At 49.7% G+C, this 20665-nt stretch overlaps 4 protein-coding genes across 4 annotated transcripts; 2 read left to right on the top strand and 2 right to left on the bottom strand.

Annotated features, from left to right (window-relative positions):
- Positions 1-1479: 1479 nt before the first annotated feature.
- On the top strand, positions 1480-7110 carry TRIVIDRAFT_50542 (Hypothetical protein; the record flags this gene model as incomplete). The annotated part of the gene is made up of 3 exons (XM_014099639.1): positions 1480-4713; positions 4774-5734; positions 5795-7110. The coding sequence occupies 3 exons, from the start codon at positions 1480-1482 to the stop codon at positions 7108-7110; spliced, it is 5511 nt and encodes a 1836-aa protein (XP_013955114.1).
- A 3965-nt stretch (positions 7111-11075) lies between these two features.
- TRIVIDRAFT_59254 (uncharacterized protein) lies at positions 11076-13858 on the bottom strand (the record flags this gene model as incomplete). The annotated part of the gene is made up of 4 exons (XM_014099638.1): positions 11076-11932; positions 11992-12952; positions 13009-13325; positions 13384-13858. 4 exons carry the CDS (start codon positions 13856-13858, stop codon positions 11076-11078), a joined length of 2610 nt encoding a protein of 869 aa, XP_013955113.1.
- A 570-nt stretch (positions 13859-14428) lies between these two features.
- TRIVIDRAFT_216310 (uncharacterized protein) lies at positions 14429-15845 on the top strand (the record flags this gene model as incomplete). Its single annotated transcript, XM_014099637.1, has 1 exon — positions 14429-15845. The coding sequence occupies one exon, from the start codon at positions 14591-14593 to the stop codon at positions 15785-15787; it is 1197 nt and encodes a 398-aa protein (XP_013955112.1).
- A 68-nt stretch (positions 15846-15913) lies between these two features.
- TRIVIDRAFT_171102 (uncharacterized protein) lies at positions 15914-20228 on the bottom strand (the record flags this gene model as incomplete). The annotated part of the gene is made up of 1 exon (XM_014099636.1): positions 15914-20228. One exon carries the CDS (start codon positions 20178-20180, stop codon positions 16227-16229), a length of 3954 nt encoding a protein of 1317 aa, XP_013955111.1.
- Between the last annotated feature and the right edge of the window lie 437 nt (positions 20229-20665).

Here is a 20665-nt window from a genome sequence, read left to right as displayed (position 1 = left end):
AAAATGAACTGGGTGGTCGTATCAATTTCACGTTGACGTCTACTCGTTTGTATGAATTCAAGCCCAGCTGAAAAGATCATAGTTGTAATAGTAGTTAATACATCAATGTAAAGCAGTTGGTGGCGAAATGGCGACCACTGACAGTTTTCTCACCAAGCTTATTCACATGGCCATCCACTCATCCACTGTTGTTCACCTAATATCACTTTCCCCACAACTGTATTTGACATCACCACTTAGAAAAAAATTGTAGCAACCTTAAGTTTGTATAAGCCGTCGTCATCGTCGTCCCGCTCAAAGTCTAATTGACCTCTTGACAAGTCCCCAGAGTGGATGGCCACGCAACCCGCCCACAGTAAATCCAGTAAATCCAGGGCGGTTTGAGGCGGTGCAGGGGCACGACGCGAGTCTTAGCTTCGATGCACGATTCTAATAGTTACTGCAAAGGGAGGCGTGTGGCTGAGTGACAGACAGGGGGGGGGCCGCTGCTACTGTGAATACGAAGGATTGTGGACATAGGACGATGGACGCCAAGAGGGGGAAATTTGCAGAGATGAGGTGCATTTACGGGGTGAGATGAACAAAAAGCACCAGTTGATGTTATTCCGTGTTGAATCCACAACCTATACAATTACAAGTGACATCAGCCTCATTCTTTTATGACGTCCTCTTATTTCTCACGTTGAAGCCATCGTCGCACCGTTTCCAGACTTTCTGCCCACACTGTGACCAATGATGCCACTAATTGGCCTAAAAGGGCATCGATAGCACGATGTGGAGCTCGAGGGGCGCTAGAAATACAGTGCCGACTGTCGGCTCTAATGCAGCAACCCGTCCAGGCGTCCAGGGGGAGACAAAATAGAGCAGCAGTTGCGCGGCAAATGGTTGGAGCCAAGCCGGGGCAGTGAAACCAAAAGGATTCAACGTTATCTAACAGTTAGTTGCTAAGGCTTGATGAAACAGTTTTAGTGCAAGCCATTGTTCTCCATATAATTTTACATCTGCCGATGTTTTGGATGCTGAATGCTACCAATGAATGACAACCTTCTTGCAGCAATTCCTCAACTCTTCCTCACCGTCTTCCTTATTTTGTCACAACCCGGGCTGCCTCTTTTGGCGTCCCAGCTAAGCGAGTAGCAGCTGCTACAGCAAGCGCCCGCCCCCACTTAGCTGAACAGGTCCCCTACCTTTCACCTGTAGCTCTTAATCGAGCTGAGGCTGGGCATTTCGAAAGGCAACTTTCCGGGCGACGTGAACATTGAATACCCAACCCTTGATGCCTTTGTTCTGCTGCTTCCTCTTCCTTGCAACATCCCACACCAACAGAGTCGAAATCAAGCGCAACCTCATGTCCAGCTGGAGCTGCAGCTTGCTCCATTGAGCATCGCGCGCATTCCTGGCTGCGACAAAAGACCGCAGCTGATTCGACCGTTTTCCCACCACCAAATGCCAGCGCCACAGGCCTAGCACTCGTAGATCATGCCTTCATTCACCCCCGACGAGCGCCAGCGCAGAATCGTTCAATTGTCGCAGCAATGGGGCATCGAGCTTCCGCAGATTCCTCCTCCCCTATCGCGGCCCATGCGACCGCCCTCGTTCCGCACTCCCGCAGATGACCAGGTGGCCGAAGGTCTCATCCAGCAGCAGGCGGCTGAATCAGCAAGAACACGCCCCAAGAGCGGGCTGAGTCGCGCATTTTCCTCGAGCAACTTGAAAAAGGGCAAGGGCTGGGATGCAAAGGATGTTGTCGATGTCTTGGGGCAGTGGATCGCCAACTCCGGCTCTCCGGGCGTGGCCGAGGCCCTCATCTCAAAGCTGACGGCGGCTGGCGTCGATTTGTCTGGCGCGGCGCAGCAGAAGAGTGGTATTCTGAACAGGAGGAAGAGCCTGGATAGCTTCGATGGCCGCACCCAGCTGCTGAGGTCTGCCGTGGAAAGAAACCTAATGGACATGGTCCGCGTCCTGCTTCCCCATGCTGACACTCTCGCGCTCGATGCCTCGCTTCCCATTGCCATCCGAAACGGCAATGCACAGATTGTGGAGAATCTGCTGAGATACGGCGCCAATACCTCGCGATTGACTGAAGCGCAAACCGCCTTTCGCCATGCGTGCTCGCTCCATGGAATGTCGGCCATCGTCAGCCTGGTGCTTCAGTCAGAAGGCCGACCTCCCGATGAGCTAATCTCGGACGCCATGATTGACGCCGCGAGGGCGGGCAACCTGCAGAGCGTTCTCTATCTTAGCCGCTCCACAGCAGATGGAAATCACAAGCAAGCCGAAGCCTTGAGGCAGGCAGTCGAATTGGGACGCAAGGACATTGCAGTAGCCATCATCATGGGAAACCGGCCACCGCAGCGACCAGGGCTGGACAACGCCTTCCAAGCCGCCTTTGAACATCCATCGATGAACCCGGACTCCAAGCTGGAGCTGTCAGAGCTCTTGCTTTGTGCAGGTGCCGGAGGAGACTTTCTATCTCAGGCACTCGAGCTATCTTGCGAAACCCAGTTCTACGATATGGCTAACCTGCTAGCCATGTATGGCGCTTCTATCGAGTATAACGATGCTTCGATGCTCAAAGGCGCTATTGCTCGCGGACAGCTTGACCTAGTGAATTCACTTCTTCATGACAGAACAGCCCTTAGCACACCGGCTGCGTCGAGCTGTGTCTCGGCCATTCCAAAGCAAGCCGCCCCCGAAGTTCGTTACACCTTGCTGAGCCTTTTGCTCAGAAAAGGAGCCAACGGTGATGCGCTCAGCCATGTTCTCATCGACGCTGTTGAAGCTGGTGATGTGAACTCGGTTGAGCTTCTTCTCAACCCTTACTTCCCAACGTCGCAAGCCAACGGACATAAGCCCTTGAATGGTGGGCGCCATGCCGTGGCATCAATTGATTACCAAAATGGAAGAGCCCTTTCCGTCGCCGTTATTCAGTCAAATATCGAGATGGCAAGGAAACTCTTGACCGCACGGCCTTCGGCTAACACACTAACAGCCGTATTTCCGCTTACCATGAGGTTGTCTGGCACAGATCGTTATCAAATGGTTGAGCTGTTCATAAAGAAATCGGTACCTGCGACAAGTTTACATGCTGCCTTTCAGGATGCTATTGGCGAAGACATCACCAAGAGAGATAGAGCGCTCATCAACTTGCTCCTACAAAAGGACGCAGACGTAAACTTCAACAATGGCGCCGGACTAGCTCCTCTCATTTTACAAAAAGACGTCGGTCTTCTTTCTCCTTTACTAAAGAAGTCAACTCCACAAACAGCAGCAGCAAGAACACACGACGCTATGCGAGTTGATGATCATAGGGTGAGATTCGACATCATGACGTTATTGTTCCAAGCGGGTGCCGCCACTGGTGTGGCTGAAATCGCAACGGCATTATCGGAAACATTGAGTGAGAAGCCTGTCGACATGTCATTACTTCAGTTATTGCTTCAGCACGGCAATGCGGATGTCAATGCTCTGGATGGCGCAGCGATGAACAAGGCGACTGTTAATCCCGATCCCAAGGTCCTTGGACTGCTCATCAGCATGGGAAAGCCCACGAGCCAATCGATTTCAAAAGCACTACAAAGCCTTGCCTCAACACCGCCATCTGATGGGAAGACGTTGAAGCTCCGAGTCTTATTACCAAAATCTGATCGAAAAGAGGATTTGGATAGCATCCTTGCTCAAGAGGTGCAATTCCTCTCACGAGACCAAGGCCAGTCGCAGTCAGCACTCAATACGCTCAAACTGTTGCTGGAATCGGGCGCCGATCCGAATGCGTATCAGGCTGCCTCTTTGTGTCACGCAGTAAGGGGAGGCAAGATACAGATTGTTGATTTGTTATTCGGACCTCAATGCCGTCTCAGCCAAGGTTCTTTGGGCTACGCGCTTCCTCATGCCTTAAGGCTGCAAGATCCCATGAACAGACAGACGTTGACCACGAAGCTTGTGGAGGCTGGAGTATCGCCGCAGGAGGTCAATCGAGCTCTGATACATGCAATCAAGACATACCCCGAAGACTTTGGCCTAATACGGACTTTAGCAAGCAAAGCTGATACTTCAGACGGCGAAGCATTGTCTCTCGCCATATCGAGGGAAGCTGCGGATGTGACTGACATTTTGCTGCAGAGCTCCAACCACTCAGTTGGCAACCGTAGCTTGGCGCTTACCAGAGCGATGGAAATTAAGAATCGAACAACCAGAAATGCCCTGTGCCAACGCTTATTAGCATATGAGATATCGCCGACGGCGGCGTCAAATGCTCTACTGGTTGCTGCTCGCGAAGGCGATGTCAAGCTAGGAGATATCCTCATGTCCCATGGCGCAAGCATGTCGGAAAATAATGGCCAAGCCGTTATAGAAGCATGCCGTGGAGGTTCTGTGGAGGTGCTAAAGGTTCTCCTGGGAACAGACATGGCAGTGAACAATACTACTCTAGAGGAAGGCTTCCAAGCAGCCACCGAAGTCCGCGACTTGAGCAAGCGAGCGATGATCTTTGAGCAACTTCTAGGCAAGGGGCTTAGAGGAGAGCTTGTGGATGCGCAGCTGGAATCAGCAGCAAGATATGGAGATGATGGTCAGGCCATTCTAAGAGTGTTGCTAGTCGCCGGGGCGGACCCGAATTATACCAATGGTGAGGCTGTTGTTGCGGCTACAAGAAGCGCCTTTATCAAGAACCTAGAGCTCCTCCTTGGACTCTGGGATGAAGGCGATAGCCAGGTGGGTAAAAAGGCAGACCCTTTTGTTGCTTGTATGAAGCTAAACCAGTGGACTCTACAGAAGAAAGTCTCTCCTCCTACATTGAATCGGGCACTCAAAGCATGCTGGAACCTGAACCGCGATGATCGATATCTGATAATTGGCGACCTCATGAAAGCGGGCTTACCCGTAGCGGAAGATTTGCATATTGCATTGAACGATGCAGTTAATGAAGAAGATTCTGAAGAGAGACTGGTGAAACTCCTTCTGGGGTACGGTGCTTCGCCTTTAGCCAACGGATGCAAAACATTGGTCGATGCTGCACAAAAGGCACTGTCCTCGACATTGGCTCTCCTATTGGACATTGAAATCCCCCAGCAAGACATAAACATGGCGTTTAATAACTCGTTCAAGGCCGACAAGTTCGAAGCTTGGTTTACACAATCTGGTTTAGAAACGGCGCAGATGCTCCTGGATAAGGGAGCAAAGGGCGACGCTCTGAGTGAGGCGCTCATCCAAGTTATGAAACATGTCAATGACAATATGGAACTCGCCGAAGTGTTTTTCGACGTCCTCACCGCTCATGGTCCAGATGTCAATTATCAGAACGGAGAACCGCTGCGAGAGGCTGCATCCCAAGCGAATATTGAGTGGACTCACAGACTCCTCGCCTGTCATCCATCCACAGAAACACTCACCTTTGCTTTTCATTCTATATTCGATACTGCACTTACTCAGGACGTGGTTTTGGATCTTTTCCAGATGTTTGCGGATTATCATGAAGGAGACGTCCGGGTTGATGTCATGGCGACTCGTGCTGGCTCCATGCCAGTGCTGGGGAGAGCCATCTCACAGTATCCTCGCTCCTCGACTATTTTGACGACGCTGTTGGATGCTGGTTACTACCATGATCAGTCCATGCTATACAAACTCCACCCAGAGATTGAGGAGGAAGAGGAGATGACGCTTCTCACATGGGCCATTGCCCAGCCGCAAAAGAAAGTCAGTTCTAATCTGATTCAGATTCTACTAGAGCGGGGAGGTAAGTGAATCACGCACCGTCTATTCGTAATTGGTCGAGCATTGCTAACATTCAGAGCAGCCAAGGTCAACATTGGAACCAAGGTATCAGGGACCACTCCGCTGATGCTAGCAGTTCGGGAGCGTCGCCCAGACATTGTAAAGCTGCTTTTGCTAGAGGGGGCTGACGTTGATGCTATGGACTTTCTTGGAAGAACCCCGATGGCAATGGTCACTCATCTCAGCGGCGACGTCGCTATTCAAATGATGGCCAGTCTTCTTGCTGCAGAACCGTCGAAGGATGATGGTTCACTGCATAATGCTGCTAGAGATCTCAACCTTGCAGCTGTCAAAGTTCTTATGGAAGCAGGACATGATCCCGACTTCCCCAGCCCGCTTCACCATGGTCGCAGCGCTCTTGGAGAAGTTTGTCTGCACGGATCCGATGCTGGGGAGATGACACCCGAGAGAGAGCGAAAGATGCAGAAAGTCATGACGTTTCTTGTGGATTCTGGATCCGATCTGACCATCAAGCTGAACGACAAATCTATACTGTATCTTTGCTTTGACGCGACAGATCCAGTATCTACAACTCGGGCCTTGCTCAAGAGCGGAATGTGGAAGCACATCAACAAACCCTTCAATCAGTACGCGGACGAAACATTTATATACTCACCAACGATGTATGTAGACAAGGTTCTGGCGTCACTCGACGCCCACGACGAACTCCTTTCTGTCCTTCGCGCAAGTCGTGCGACGGACGTGTATTATGCTAAAGAAGGCAACCAGCCTGAAGGGGCCGTCGGTTTGCCGGAAGATATTGAAGTTCGAGAACGAATCCGAAAGGCTCGCTCAGAGCGACTGGCGGAAGAGTCTCAGGACTTTGCCCTTGCGCTGGCCAGGAAGCGAGAGATTGCTTCTGTGGAACAGCAGATACAGTCACAGAAGGCGGAGATGGAGGATGCTCGCCGCAGGAGGCTGCAGTCCGAAGATCTCGCTACTATTCGCTCCAAGGCCCAGCTTGAAGAGAGTCTCGCGAACGACGCCTTTAGGCGACGTCTTTCGGAGCAGAGAGCCGTGACGGAAGCTACACTGGCGAGCTCGAGAGCGCTTGCTGCTTCCGATCTCGAGGCCGAGGAGGCTAGACAGCGCAAGGCCCTCGAGTGGGAGAACAAGCTCAACTCTGAGCGGGCGGGTAATGCGCGCGCGCTGATTGAGATGCGCATCGGCGAGAGGGAGGAGCTCGACCGTATCGAGGTGACGGCTGAGCAACGCATCCAGAGGCGTCTGGAGGCGCAGAGGAGACTGGTTGAGAGTCAGGAGAAGTTGGCGGGGAGATTGGCGGGTTCTGCGGGGGATCCTAGGAGGCAGATTGGGTATGTTACTGAGTTGAATTAATGGAGCGAGTTTGGGTGATTTTGGCGTAGGGGGGTTTGAGCGATTGGATTGTACTTTTACGATTTATGAAGTGTATACAACTTTATTTCCTGATATTTCTTTAATGATGTGACTAGTGTATACGAGTTAAGAGCTCTACTTGTGTAGTTAGTTACATGATCTTGACGCTTTTTTGAAATCAAGATGTGAGCATACAAGGTGATGCATTATTCCCATCCGGTTCGATGTGATGCACCTATGCGAATTCTCTAAAAAAGAGCCTTGCTAGTCATTATACAAGAAATTGGGTACGTCGATTTAGTTTTCCTTGGCCTTGGGAGAGATTGGAATTGCTGTGAAGAAAAACCCTTTCTGACGTGCATTCTGGCTACATATAATACTCCGCCGCTAATCTATCAAGACCTTGCGAGAGATTATTGCACAGTTCCTAAAGTATCTGCTACTATGGCTAGTATCTGCTACTATGGCTAGTATCTGCTACTATCGCTACTATCTGCTACTATCCATATATTCCTCTAATATCTGCCATTATTACCCAGGCTGCTTTACGTTTAAAAATGGGATGCTGAATAGCAAACTTGGGGTGTTGAATAGTTACTCCCATCTAATGTGATGGTAAATCGACGGATAGTGCACTGGTCTTGTCTGATTTTGAATCTTTCAATGCTTTGAGGGAGGTTAAAATTGCTGTGAAGACGCCAGACATATGCAGGTAATCCATCCTTCTGTTAGAAGCTGGAGCCAAGTTAACCCAATCAGCCTCTCCAGGTCTTGGGGGAGGTTAAAATTGCTGTGCACACTAGGCTGGTGTGATATCGGGCTACAGTGGAGCTGTTCAGTCTTTCTTTCTCTTATCTTTTAGATGGAACAAAGAAAGGATCCCTTTACCACTGTAATAACAAATCAAGCAGCAACATCTTCCTTCATTGGATTGCTTTTGTACTGATATGAGAGGGGCATTTGCAGGTTCTTCCTTTCTAGAAATTGCCGCCAAGTCGATTCAATCTTTTAGTCAGTGCCCTGAAGGAGATTTTCCGCAGAACCTCTACACATTAGTACTGACTGAGCAGGCAGTAGTGTGTGCACTCTGCAGAGGCAGTAATAGCATCCCTCTTCTTCAAAAAAATTTTTTCTTATCTCGAGAGAAGCGGTAACTTATTGGCAATCAATTCCTCAGTAATCTGTCATGACAAAATGATATCTCACAAGAGTACGGGGCCCAACGTATCCCAACCTCTTACGGTCTTGTTCGGTGCTAAAAATGCTGTGAAGAATCGATCGAAATTTTGCTGCCCAAAGTTATGCAATGGAGTCGCCTGCAATCCTCCATTAGGCAGCCTTTTGTGGGGTTAAAGATGCTGTGAAGAGCAATGGCTGCAGTCATCAGAGATATCACTGGTCCATCCTGCTAGAATCAGAGCCAAGTCGACCCATTTCATTTAAATTGCTGGCCCGGGGAGCATACAAGTGCATTCACGTGAAGCGAATCATGTTCACAGCAATTTTAACCTCCCCCGGAGCTTGAGAGGCTAACTTACATACACAGTCGACTTGGTTCCAGTTCCAGCAGGATGGATCAGTGACATCTCTAATGGCTACAACACCTTTACTCTGCTCCCTATTTCAAATGCAGGATGGACCAGTTATGCTCCGTTGTGATACAAAGCAGCGTTGAGTCATATCCAGGAGGTATTGACTTTCTTACAGTAGTCTTGATGGCTTATATCATACCTCTAGTTGCGATAAACACTCTCTTACCTTATTCTTTCAGGGTAGTTTTGGGATGCTGAAAGCCGTTCCCTTGAAAACTGGTACCTTGGGCTACGGAGGGATGACGCGCATATGACTGAATTGCTGCCCAAAATGCCCTCAAGTTTCCCACTTGAATCTATAGTATACCAGGTCTTGAGCGGGGATAAAAAATGCTGTGAAGTGATTGAGGCTCAGATGTTTTCCCTATAACGTGCTTATTTTCCAGCAGCCTCGGAGGAGATTAAAAATGCTGTGAAGAATGGGGCGGCCCCAGTCCCATCCTGCAGGAATCAGACCCAAATCGAGCCACTTCTCTAAGTAGGCTTCGAGGGGAGTTAAAACTGCTGTGAAAAGGCCGACATGGGAGGGGTCTTGGGAGTTGCACGGCAGGGGGGGGGGAGGGGGTTAGAGTTAGCCAAGCCGACTCGCTTCTCCAGGCCTCGAGGCCTTAGTGACCGTGGACATAGGTAGACAACCATAGCAGTTCCCAGCAATACGTCACGCACCAAAGCCCGGGATCCTATCTGCCCTAATCATGTACATCACGTCTATGCATAAAAAACTCTTCAGTAGTCGTAATTGTACAGTTATCACCCAACGAATCTCTTTTCTTCCGTCCTTGTCGTTAGCTTAAGAGAAGTGCCGTAGTATGTAATAGATCATACAATCACCCCCATATCCATCTCGATACATATTTTCTACTTCCGGTTATAGGCCCACACACAGCCGCTGGGCTTTCTTATGAGCCACGCACTATAGATAGAATACTCTCGTCTAGGTAGGAAACATAAGGGAATACAGGGCACTTACAGGGCAGTCAATAATAAACTCAAGGATCCAATACCGAGTCCGGTTCCTCTCTTGGATTCGTTTAACGTTCAAATATGAGAAATCCATAGCGTTCAACAAGTCATCACGGCAGCCTATCATCCTACCCAGATACCCTAAACGACTGGTATAATGGGACAGGCCCTCCATCACGGCAACTGCATAAAAGTTCTACAACCCACAAACCACTAAGTATGTAGTGAACAGATAGGGAGGCTGGTTCAGTAAGGACTTTCTGAGTTGAGCGTCTTTGTAAATCAGTACTTGTTAGATTCCTTCATTTGTTTTGCTGGAGGAGGCAGATGTTCACCTTCCGATAAGGGTGTCCGGCGTAACTTTTAGTAAGGGAGTGACTATTCAGCATCGTATTCTTAAAGTTATAGCGGTCTGGGCAGTAATGGTAGCAGATATTAAAGGAATATATGGATAGTAGCAGATAGTAGCGATAGTAGCAGATAGTAGCGATAGTAGCAGATAGTAGCGATAGTAGCAGATAGTAGCGATAGTAGCAGATAGTAGCGATAGTAGCAGATAGTAGCGATAGTAGCAGAAACTAGCAATAGTAGCAGATGCTTTAGGAACTGTCGAATATCTGTTTAAGCAATGGTGATAAAAAATCTTCATTTTACGTTGTTACGCCATTCGGAACTCCCCTTGGTCGCTGCGGTGCTGGATAGCCCTTCCCTTTAGTAAGGATACTTACTTCTATCTCCGTACCTACATACCCGGCTAAAACCTGGGACCAGATCGATGTAGTTCTCTACCAACGTGCAATTGCTACCAATTGTCACGATTTCAACAACAAAGGTGGATGAAAGAAGAAAACTTGCTCTTTTTTGATCAACTGGAACTAACTACCTATCATCAACTATTGATGATGAGCATGTCAAGCGAAATAAGAGAGACAATTGCCCCCGGGAAGGAAAAGACACTGCCCTAGTGTCATCAAAACAAATCAAACGCATAAGAATAAGGTCTTAAGCAAGTGATTGTAGTTGAATGAAGTTGTCTTCAATCGAAGTCGTCATCAATTGACAAAGTCAACTGTTGATGCCGTCCTCTGCCTCATCAACATTCAGCGGGACTCGGTCATGTGCGGGGTTAAAATTGCTGTGAAGGCGCGAATTGTCGCCATACGCAGTAATGGCCTGTTCTGGTAAATCGGGAGTAAATTCCATGATTCAGCTCTCTAGGTCTCGCGGAAGATTTAAACTGCATCGTATCCTCACTCAGTTCTCTTTCACTCCTATTCATCAACTTGAGAGAGATGTCTTGACAAATCAGTCAATCAACCAGTCCCTTATCTATCTTCATAAATATTTCTCATCCAGCAATACATTATTGTCCTTATTTGAAGCCATTATATCCATCGTTCAGCAAATCGATCAACTCTTCCTAGCCATCTTGATCGAGTCTGCACCCGTCTCAACGACTCTAAATGCATCCGCATCGCCATCTCCCCTGGCAGCCCTCTCAAAGGCCTCCTCACTCCTATCACATATCGTTTCCAGATCCTGATCGCTCAGAATGTCGTCCCCCCCTGATACTTCGTACACTTGGCCATCCTTGAGCAGCAAAGCTCGTAACGTTTCGGGATCCAAGTCCTCTTCCTTTTCATTGAGCTTTTGGCCCATTGTCTTGAACCCACCCTTGCGAATGACGAGCTTTTCCAGTCGTCGCTTAGCATCTGCAGAGAGCAATAGGGATTCCTCCACCGTTCCCTTCGTGGCGAGACGATACACCAGAACTGGACGAGTTTGACCAATACGGTGGGCGCGATCTTGAGCCTGCAGATCCTGTTGTGGGTTAAAGTCACTGTCAAAGAGGATGACAGTGTCTGCAGAGGCCAGATTGATTCCCTGGCCACCTGCACGTGTGGATAGCAAAAAGATTTTGTATTCGGGATCTTCGTTGAAAAGTTTGATGCTCTCGCGTCTGTCCGCCTGAGCAATGCTGCCATCAATGCGGCAGACTTTCCAACCACGTAGCTCTCTGCAGTAATCCTCCAAAATGTCGAGCTGTGTAGTGAATTGTGAAAATATGAGCACTTTATGGTCATCAATGAAGAGATGCTTCAACAGTCGATCGAGGAGAAGCATTTTCCCCGAAGCAGTGACGATCGTCTCGTCTACTGGGATATCGGTAGCGATATTCCACGGGTTGTAGAAATTGTGTGGAGTATTGCAAACCAACCGGAGCTGGGCTAGGGGATTGCCCAGCTTCTTGCGTGAAATCTGCTTTTCTGCGGACCCATTAGCACCTGTAAAATACGTGTGTGAAGATAACCGGGAGGAAACATACTGGCCATATCAAGAGTCTGGGCGCGTTCCATATCTTCAGCAGACATTGGCTCTGCATCCTTATCTTTTTCTTCTTCGTTGGCCATTTCGCTCGCCAGCTTTGCCTCAAATTCATCGTCGGACATCCTTTCCTCGTCGGAATCAGCCTCCTTGTATGAACGAGCATGGCGACGGCTGCGAACGCTCAACGGCGTCGATTGTCGACTGGACTTTGCGCTTTTAGTTTCAGAGGCAATAGATGTCGGGGGACTCTTTCGCTTCGGTGTCTTGTTCGTGGGCGTTGAGACGGGGTCGGGCTTAGCATTCTTAGGCGGCCGCCCTGGGCCCCGCTTGCCCATCATGAGGCTGAAAGCATTTGGCGCTGGTGATGCTGATCGTTCTTCGGCCTTTTTGCCTCTAGCACTTTGTCGAACAGGTAGCGAAACAGCCTTGTCGTCCTTTTCCTCCTTTTTGGCCGGTCTTGCCCTAGAAGAAGACCTGGTGGAAGCCTGAGAAGTTGTCTTGCTGCGAATGATCTCCACGGCTTTGTCCTCGAGGTATGATCGAGTGTCGATGTTTTTATTAGAAATGACATTGTACAGGTCTGTTTGCTCTTTTGTCATTGGAGCAAATAGAACATACTCTCGCTTCTTGGGCAGATAAGCGGCGACGTCTTGTTTAATACGGCGAAGCAGCAATGGCTGTAAGATAAGATGAATTTTCTTGACCAAATCTTGCTTCATTTGGTCTTCGATGAATTGTTGCGTCCCCTTCTCGTCTTCCAATTCCGAAAAGTCGAACCAAGATTCGAATGCCTCCCAATCAGTAAAGATATTTGGTAGAAGAAAGTGAAGCAGTGACCAGAGTTCTTTGAGATTGTTCTGGAGAGGGGTACCAGTGATGAGAAGACGGGTTGCAGATGAGAACTGCCTCAGTTGCTGGAACAATTTCGCGTCGGCATTCTTCATTCGATGACCTTCGTCCTGTTTGAGAGCTCATTAGCAAGCACTTCAAGGAATGAAGAAATGAAGATACGTACAATGATGATAAATTCCCACTTGATTCGGGAGAGGTTATGGTGGTCATTGATCACCATCTCGTAAGACGTGCAAACGACAGGAAACTTTGCAGTAGGTCGGCCAGATTTAAGATGGGTCATAATCTTCTTATGAAAGATTTCTTCTCGCTGGGCTTTGTTGCCATGGTACATCTCAATGGGAATAGATGGTACCCATTTGTGGAACTCGTCGATCCAATTCGACAACGTGCTGAGAGGGGCTACAATGAGATGAGGACCGAGGTACTGCTCCTGTTCACGAAGAAGTGCTATCAATGAAATCGTCTGAATCGTCTTGCCTATAGAAGGTTAGAACGTCAGTAGATGAGAAGATGGGAAGAGAGAAGGTTCACTCACCAAGACCCATTTCATCAGCCAAGATGCCGCTCATACCCTGTGAGCAAATCTCATACATCCAAGTAAGTCCTTCAAGCTGGTACTCGCGCATCGTACCACCAACCATGCACTTTGGCTGTGTAGCCATCTGCAGATTGTGCTCACCAAGCTTCTTGCCATCTAAACTGCTTCCAACACGACCGAGTACTTGTGTCTTCTTTGTTAGAATGTCGCTGAAAGCAGCGCTCTTCTGTAGCAGCTCATCCAGCTCTCGTGCCTTGGCTTCGCGCTCAGCTTTGGTCTCAGCCTTCTTCTTTCTTCGCTGTTTTAGAAGGGTAGCACGTCGTTTTTCTTCCACGGCAGTATTCGCAAGACGTGCCTTGGCCTCCTCTTTGATGATGTCTTCGTCCACAAGGCCAACATCCTCCTGGTCGTCGAAGGGGTCCGTAGGCGGAGAGCTGGGTGCAGTCGTGGGCGGTGTCCGTGAATTCGACATGATTGATTCAACCTCCGAAGCCGAGGTATTGGCCATGATGATAATCTTAACAGTAAATAACCTTCAAAACAAGAAACATGTAAACAAAACCAGTCGTCCAGTAAATCAAGGCCAATATTCTCCGATGCAGCCGAGTAGCCAAGAATTCACGGGTCACACAAGAGAAGCGCGTGAAAAAATCCAAAGAAACGCAAGGAAGTGCGCTAATGCAGGAACCAAGCGCAAAGTGATGCAAAAGTGAAGCGTCACACCGTGAAAAAGAGCCAATTGCAGCAAAATCCCAGCTGCATTCACCTTTTCCTCGGGTCCAAGGGAAGCAAATCGTGAAGAGAGCTGAGATGCATCGTGGCGTAGGGAAACGCGAAAGAGCAACGCGGTCACGTGTCTCTCCTTTCTTCCTTTGTGTTGCGCGTAAAGTGCCTGTAGCGCTATTAGTGTTTTCGCGTCAAGCCACGCTACCCCAAATCAACGGTGGCTGGTGAGGCGCCTTCGCCACAGACTCGAAAATCTGCCCCTCCATCCCACCATGATTCGACCCCGCCACCAAAAAATTGTCCATCTCAAGAGTCATTCACTCTAAAGCTCACCCTCACATAGAAAATACAGAAGCCAGCAACCAGGGCTTCATTCTCACCAATAGCAAAGCTGTTTCTGCGTCGAGTTCTGCGCTCATTCCCGAGCATCTCAGCCCATTCTTCACATCTCTCCCCTGTCTTGTACCTCTCCGTCAGAATGGCAGCCCTCAGCTCGCAAAAGTACTCTCCCACTGAGGAGGCCGAGATCCAGCAATGGCTCACCACCTCGGAGCGCCTCAAGTCCGCCGACAACAAGTCTGAGATTCTCGAGACTCTCAACGGCCACCTGTCCAGCCGCACGACTCTTCTCGGCAGCAAGCCCAGCAAGGCCGATGTCGCCATCTACGAGACTCTTGCTCCTCTTGTCGCCAAGTGGACTCCCGAGGAGCGCACCGGCGAGAAGGGCCTCCCTCACATTGTCCGCCACATTGACTTTGTCCAAAACGCCGCCGTCTTTGGTCTGGATCTGAAGGACGAGCAAAAGGTCAAGGTCGACCAGGAGGAGGTCCTGTATGTCAAGCCCCCCGTTGACGCCAAGGCCGAGAAGGAGCGCCTCAAGAAGGAGAAGGCTGCCGCCGCCGCCGGAGGTGAGGCCACCCTCGTCAACCGCACCAAGGAGAAGGCAAAGGAGGTCAAGGAGAAGGCCAAGGAGGTTGTTGCTGAGGCCAAGGGCGCCGCCGCTGCCGCTGCTGGAGGTGACAAGCCTAAGAAGGAGAAGAAGGAGAAGGCCCCCAAGCCCCAGAAGGCTCCCGCCGCCGCCGCTCCTCTTTCTCCCTGCCTGATCGACCTGCGTGTTGGCCACATCCTCAAGGCCATCAACCACCCCGATGCCGACTCTCTCTTCGTTTCCACCATTGCCATGGGCGATGCTGCTGGTGAGGACACCACCGAGTACGAGGGCCAGATCTGCCGTACCGTCTGCTCCGGCCTCAACGGCCTCGTTCCCCTCGAGGAAATGCAGGGCCGCAAGGTCGTCGTCGTTTGCAATCTCAAGCCCGTCAAGATGCGTGGCATCAAGTCTTCCGCCATGGTCCTCGCTGCTTCCCCCAAGGTCAAGGAGGGCGAAGTCGATGACCACAAGGGCCCCGTCGAGTTGGTTACTCCTCCCGAGGGTGCCAAGGCTGGTGAGCGTGTCTTCTTTGAGGGATGGAAGGGTGAGCCTGAGGGTGTTTTGAACCCCAAGAAGAAGATTTGGGAGACTTTCCAGCCTGGCTTCACCACCACCGACAACCTTGAGGCCGCCTTTGATGCCAGTGCCGTTGAGGTCCTGGGCAAGACTGGCGTTGGTAAGCTGGTGACTGAGAGCGGTGGTGTTTGCACGGTCAAGTCTCTGCAGGGCGCTACCGTTAGGTAAATAGATATATATTATACATAGACCAAGTGAAAAGACTCTTGATACATTAAACTGCTGCACATTATTAAGATTGCTCTACAAGAAATCGCCTCACTTTTTTTGATAGTTTGATTGTTTTTTTTTTATATATTCTTTATCATAGCTTGGCCATGACTATGGAGTGTTACATTGATGTACACCTGACCAGCCACCGTTTGAGTGGTGTCAATCAACTCCTTCATCCTGAATCCTAATATACATTGCTTGTATACAAAAATCGCTTAAAATGCCCCCCATGTTCTTCAAACTCCAGTACTGAATAAAAAACGCCATGTAGATGCATAAGTTTTCAACGCCATTCCACCTCCATTTTCCGTTTCTCCTTTTTAAATATCCGTCCTTCATTATACATAGTCGCAGCAGTAGACGCAAGATATACGCCACTTCGTAATTGCCTCCTTCATGAGAAGAAATACTTGCTCTCTCTCAAGCGCTTCACATCGAAATCACCCTTCTCAGGAACATTCGGGATAGTGAGCGGCAGCCAAACGGGAAGCGGCACCTTCTTCTGCTTTTTGGCAGGAGCCGTCTTCTTCGGCTTCGTAATCTGGGTCTCGAAGAAGGACGATTCCATGTCTTTCATGAGTTTCTTAGCCAGGTCGGCAGCTTGGGAGGAGTCTTCGGTTTGAGCCTCAATCTCCTCTGCATCAACACTGGGAGCCTCGTCTTCCGGAATGGCACCAAGTCCAATATCCTTGGCGTCCTCTTGGATATCCATGTCGACTTCGGCAGCCATCATGTCCTCGTACACTGATGCGGGGGTGACAATTTGCTTCGCAGCTTCAAGGTCCCAGGGGTTCCCGGAGAGCTTTAACTGGTTACGCTTATGTTCAAGGAGAAGCTCCTCCTTGGGAGACAGCTTGCTCTTTTTGCGCAATTCCTTGATCTTTTGAGCGACGGGGGTATCAGGATCAATCTTTGCAAGATAGATAGATCCTTGATGACGTGCCTCGAATTCGGCGCCCAAGCGGCCAACAACATCCTCTTCATGAATTCGGATAAAGGCTTCTCGCAAGACCTCATTCATAACATCGAGATCTCCAGCATGTGTCCAGAATGAATCGTGGACGGCAGCAAAGTCGAGTCCTCGCGCATCACATTCCAGCGCCGACAGTAACATGTGACTAGCGTCCAGAGAGTGGATGAAGTTGGGAGGGAATCCTTGAAGCTGCTTCCTCCTGTTGACGGGATCCGTTTGGTCACTCAAAGGGTAAATGACAGCTTGAAGGCACGTCTTGATTTCTCGTGCAGTTGTCTTGCGATACGGTTGAACGACGGGCATTCGAAGTGGCGTCGTCCAAACAACGGATGAACGGAACTGCTGAACAAGATCATCGAATTCGACCTTCTTTCCGGTAGGTGCCTTTTTCCTGGTTTTGCTGGCGCGAGAAGCACCGTCCTCGCCCTCGCCATACGAGTCTACAATTTGCTGTAGCTGGGCTGGAGTCAGCGCTCGGCACACACGTCCACCAATCTCTCCAAGCCAGTACTGGATGTCGTGGGCACCTCTGAACATGGTGGCAAGAGCTTGGAAGACTTGCTTCGCAATATAAGTAGACAATAGGATATTGGGAATGCCGCATTCTTTGCCCAGGTTGGGATATAAGGCGTCGATTTGTTTGCAAATTTGCTTCTTCGCTCCGGCAAAGGTAACACCGTACACATTCGTCATGACGGTCTGCTTGACCACTTTGCGGGTTATCTTTCCGTTGAGTGCTTGTGCAAACGCATTTCCCTTCTCCATATCTTTGGCGATGGCCTCCTTAACCAGGCTAGCGACTGCTGAGTACACATCTGCAGGCCTCTCTCCGGGCTCCAAGTTGACTTGCTTTGCTCCCCAGGTGTCACCACCGAGAGCTGCGTAGTGTTGAAGTCCGTTACAAGTACCATCCTGGTGGACTGGTAGGTGTGATATAAATTTGGTGGGGTCAGGGAGCTCAAGAGCAGCTTTGAGTTCAAAACACGCAGAGAGGCACTGCCATGGGTCTTCGCCTTTGAGCCACCATCTGCTGCCTCCCAAGGGGTTGGTGGCAGAGTCGATAATGTTGGCCACATTCTCATCCGAAAAGGCTTCACGTTCGTCGAAGCTAGCCTTGTCCAGGCCGTACACGTTAGCCAGATGGATTTTCAGCCACCGCAGACCTCGGACTCCCAGCTCTTTGCCTTTGGCGAATTTCAGAATGGCTCGCGCATGATCGGCACCCATGTGGTTGAGATATGTTGGCATCGGATAGGCTCTTCCTCGGTAGTCGACGTTGTGTGGGAAATATATCGTCTGATTACGGAAGGCTCGTGCAATCTCCAGCTGTAGGTTCATGAAACATCGCTGAGAGTGTAAACCAGACCGCTCGTTCTCAATCGCCTTCACTGCTCGAATCCAGTTCTTCCGTACAAGGGGATCTGCTGAAGAATCTGGTTCTGTAGGGGCCTCCAACTTTGGGTTGAGAGGTGGAATGTCGGCAATCTCTTCGCCACTGTTCCATGCCTCCATCATAACATTCAAGGTATCCTTATTAATGATCCATGCTGTTTTACCCAAGATGTCCAGACCTTTGAACACCTGCGTCATATCTCCGCGCTTGATCGCCGCGTTGCTGTACAACTTTTGCTCGACGTCACCGGGCTTGACTCTGACAAGGCTGGTCTTGCTGTCCAAAAATCCACCTTCGCTGAAGGACGTCCAAGGTTTGGGTTCCACAACCATGGGGAGATGTTTGGCAATGAAATCGCCCATTGGTTCCCGCTTTAGCTGCTCAACCAAGTGGGTGTTGAAAAAGAGGGCGCCAACTTTTTTGCCCTTTCGAAGTAGCGTCTGGTGATTAAAGGCGGGTTGGTATTGGCTAATCAGCTCTTTGGATGTTGAGCCCTCTGCCACAACGTTGACTTTGGCTGACTCGATCAACATTTGTAGCAAAATTGAGCCAACTTGAGCTTTGATTTGTATGGACCAAGGTTCTCGGCTGTTTTCTTCCATAGTTTTCTGCTGTTCAGTCGCATCGAGTAAAGCGGGGTTGGCATCTTGGCCGTTGGCCTCTTTGCCTGATTTGTCTGGTTTGCCCACAAAGCGAAGTTTTCGCTGTCGTCGAGCCTTTCTCTCGGCCAATTCCTTCTGATACATCTCGGTGTCGTCCTGCACAGCTTTTGCAATATGCGTGATCAATCTGCTGATTGGGATGCCTTTTTCAACACCAAGGACAGTCCCAAGGTTGATAACCGATAGAATCGTTACAGCTGCAAGACGTGCCGGTTCGCCCTGTTGAACAAAGGGACCGTAGATACATCTTGTCAAATCCTTGTCTGATTTCGATTTTTTCGCCTCTGATTGCTCAATTAATCTCAGCTCTTGGTGGATGCGGCTCTCCATAGCGCTCATCCACGATGCCATGTTCTGCGACATGGAACCTTCTCTCGAAGATGGCGACAAAACCGTAGTGACGCCTCGTTTTTGCAGATTCTTATTATCGAGACGCCATTTCTCAATTGCAGAACCAATTGAGTCCCTTTCCAGCTGCAGTTGAATATCCACTCGGTCGGAATATGGTAGCTTGGAGATGTCGACATCCTGTAGCCCCAATAAGAGCCCGAGACCTTTCTTCAAGGTGTTGAGGCCCTCTCCTCGCTGCGGGGTTGGAATGAGCTCCGGAACACTCTCAAAAGTTTTTGATTCGCTCAGCTTAGTATCAACAGCCGGAGAAGCCTGCGCATCTTCATACTTCTCTGGCGTAAAAGTTGAGTCTTCCATATCACCTTCATCGACCGCGAAATTGTATGTAGGACAGATTTCGGTAATAACGGCAAGGTCTTGGTCGCTTAAGATTTCGTCCATACTTAGAACTCGCAGTCCAGCTTCGTCCGGTGCCATTCCCATGTATCGCTTCACCAGACGTTCCAATCTGGCGCCTCGCTCGGAAAGCAGCGATGCTTTGAGCATGCAGGCAATCGTTTCGGCCGTGTGTGGCAGATTTTTGCTTCTGATTTGTAGCTCGTACCATTGGTGGAGCTGCTCGGCTTGTGTTCGATCGGGTTTGGTGCGCATTTGGTTGAGAGATGCCCTGAGATATTTGTTGTTGAGAATGATTCGCTCTTCGTCTGATGCAGTTCCCTGGGTGCCGAGACGCTTCAACACCAGTGCTGCTCTTTCCAGCTTTCCGACTTTGATGCATGCATCAAACACCGTAATCATATCTTCAGGTTCGCCGGGGATACCGTAGGTGTTCAATTTTGTTGCAGGTCTTGCAGGTCCCGGCTCAGGTATAGTCAAGGGTGACGATGGGTTGAAGGCGTGAATCTCGAATGGGGATTTCGGAGCTTGGAAGGGTGGGATTGATGAGTTTGAGAGGTGGTTATACGGCATTCCCTCCACTTTGAAGTCATCCACAGCGGTAGCAAGCGTTCGCTCGTGCGAGCTGAAGCCAAGGTCTAGCCCACGACGCCATGGCCGCAGGTTCTTTGTGCCGTCATTGCGAGGGCTTAATGTAGATATACAAGCCTGGAGAGGGGGGAGCCGGGAAGAAGTTCTAATTGACTTGAAAGCAGCCGCATGGTGAATAGAGGCGCTGCGGCCCGCATGCCTCGGCAGCATTTTGAGATGCAGATATCAATCGAACCGCCAGTGAAGACGTTCGAGATATACACAAGCAAAACGAGGAATTGGTACAGAAACAGGAAATACAAGGTATAAAAAGAAAAAAAGAGAAGAGTGGTGCTGGTCAGGAACAAAAAGTTCCGCCAGTATCGAGACTACTGGTGGTGGAAGATAGAACTTTCATCATGCGGGACCGCACACAGAAGCTCGTCCAAAAGTTTTTCTCTCGTACCATTGACGCCGGACGTGATTGG

The sequence above is a fragment of the Trichoderma virens genome (genome assembly GCF_000170995.1).
Source record: "Trichoderma virens Gv29-8 chromosome Unknown TRIVIscaffold_77, whole genome shotgun sequence".
In the NCBI taxonomy this organism is placed as follows: domain Eukaryota; kingdom Fungi; phylum Ascomycota; class Sordariomycetes; order Hypocreales; family Hypocreaceae; genus Trichoderma; species Trichoderma virens.
The sequence above is the reverse complement of the archived record's forward strand: the minus strand, read 5'-3'. Positions and strand labels throughout refer to the sequence as shown.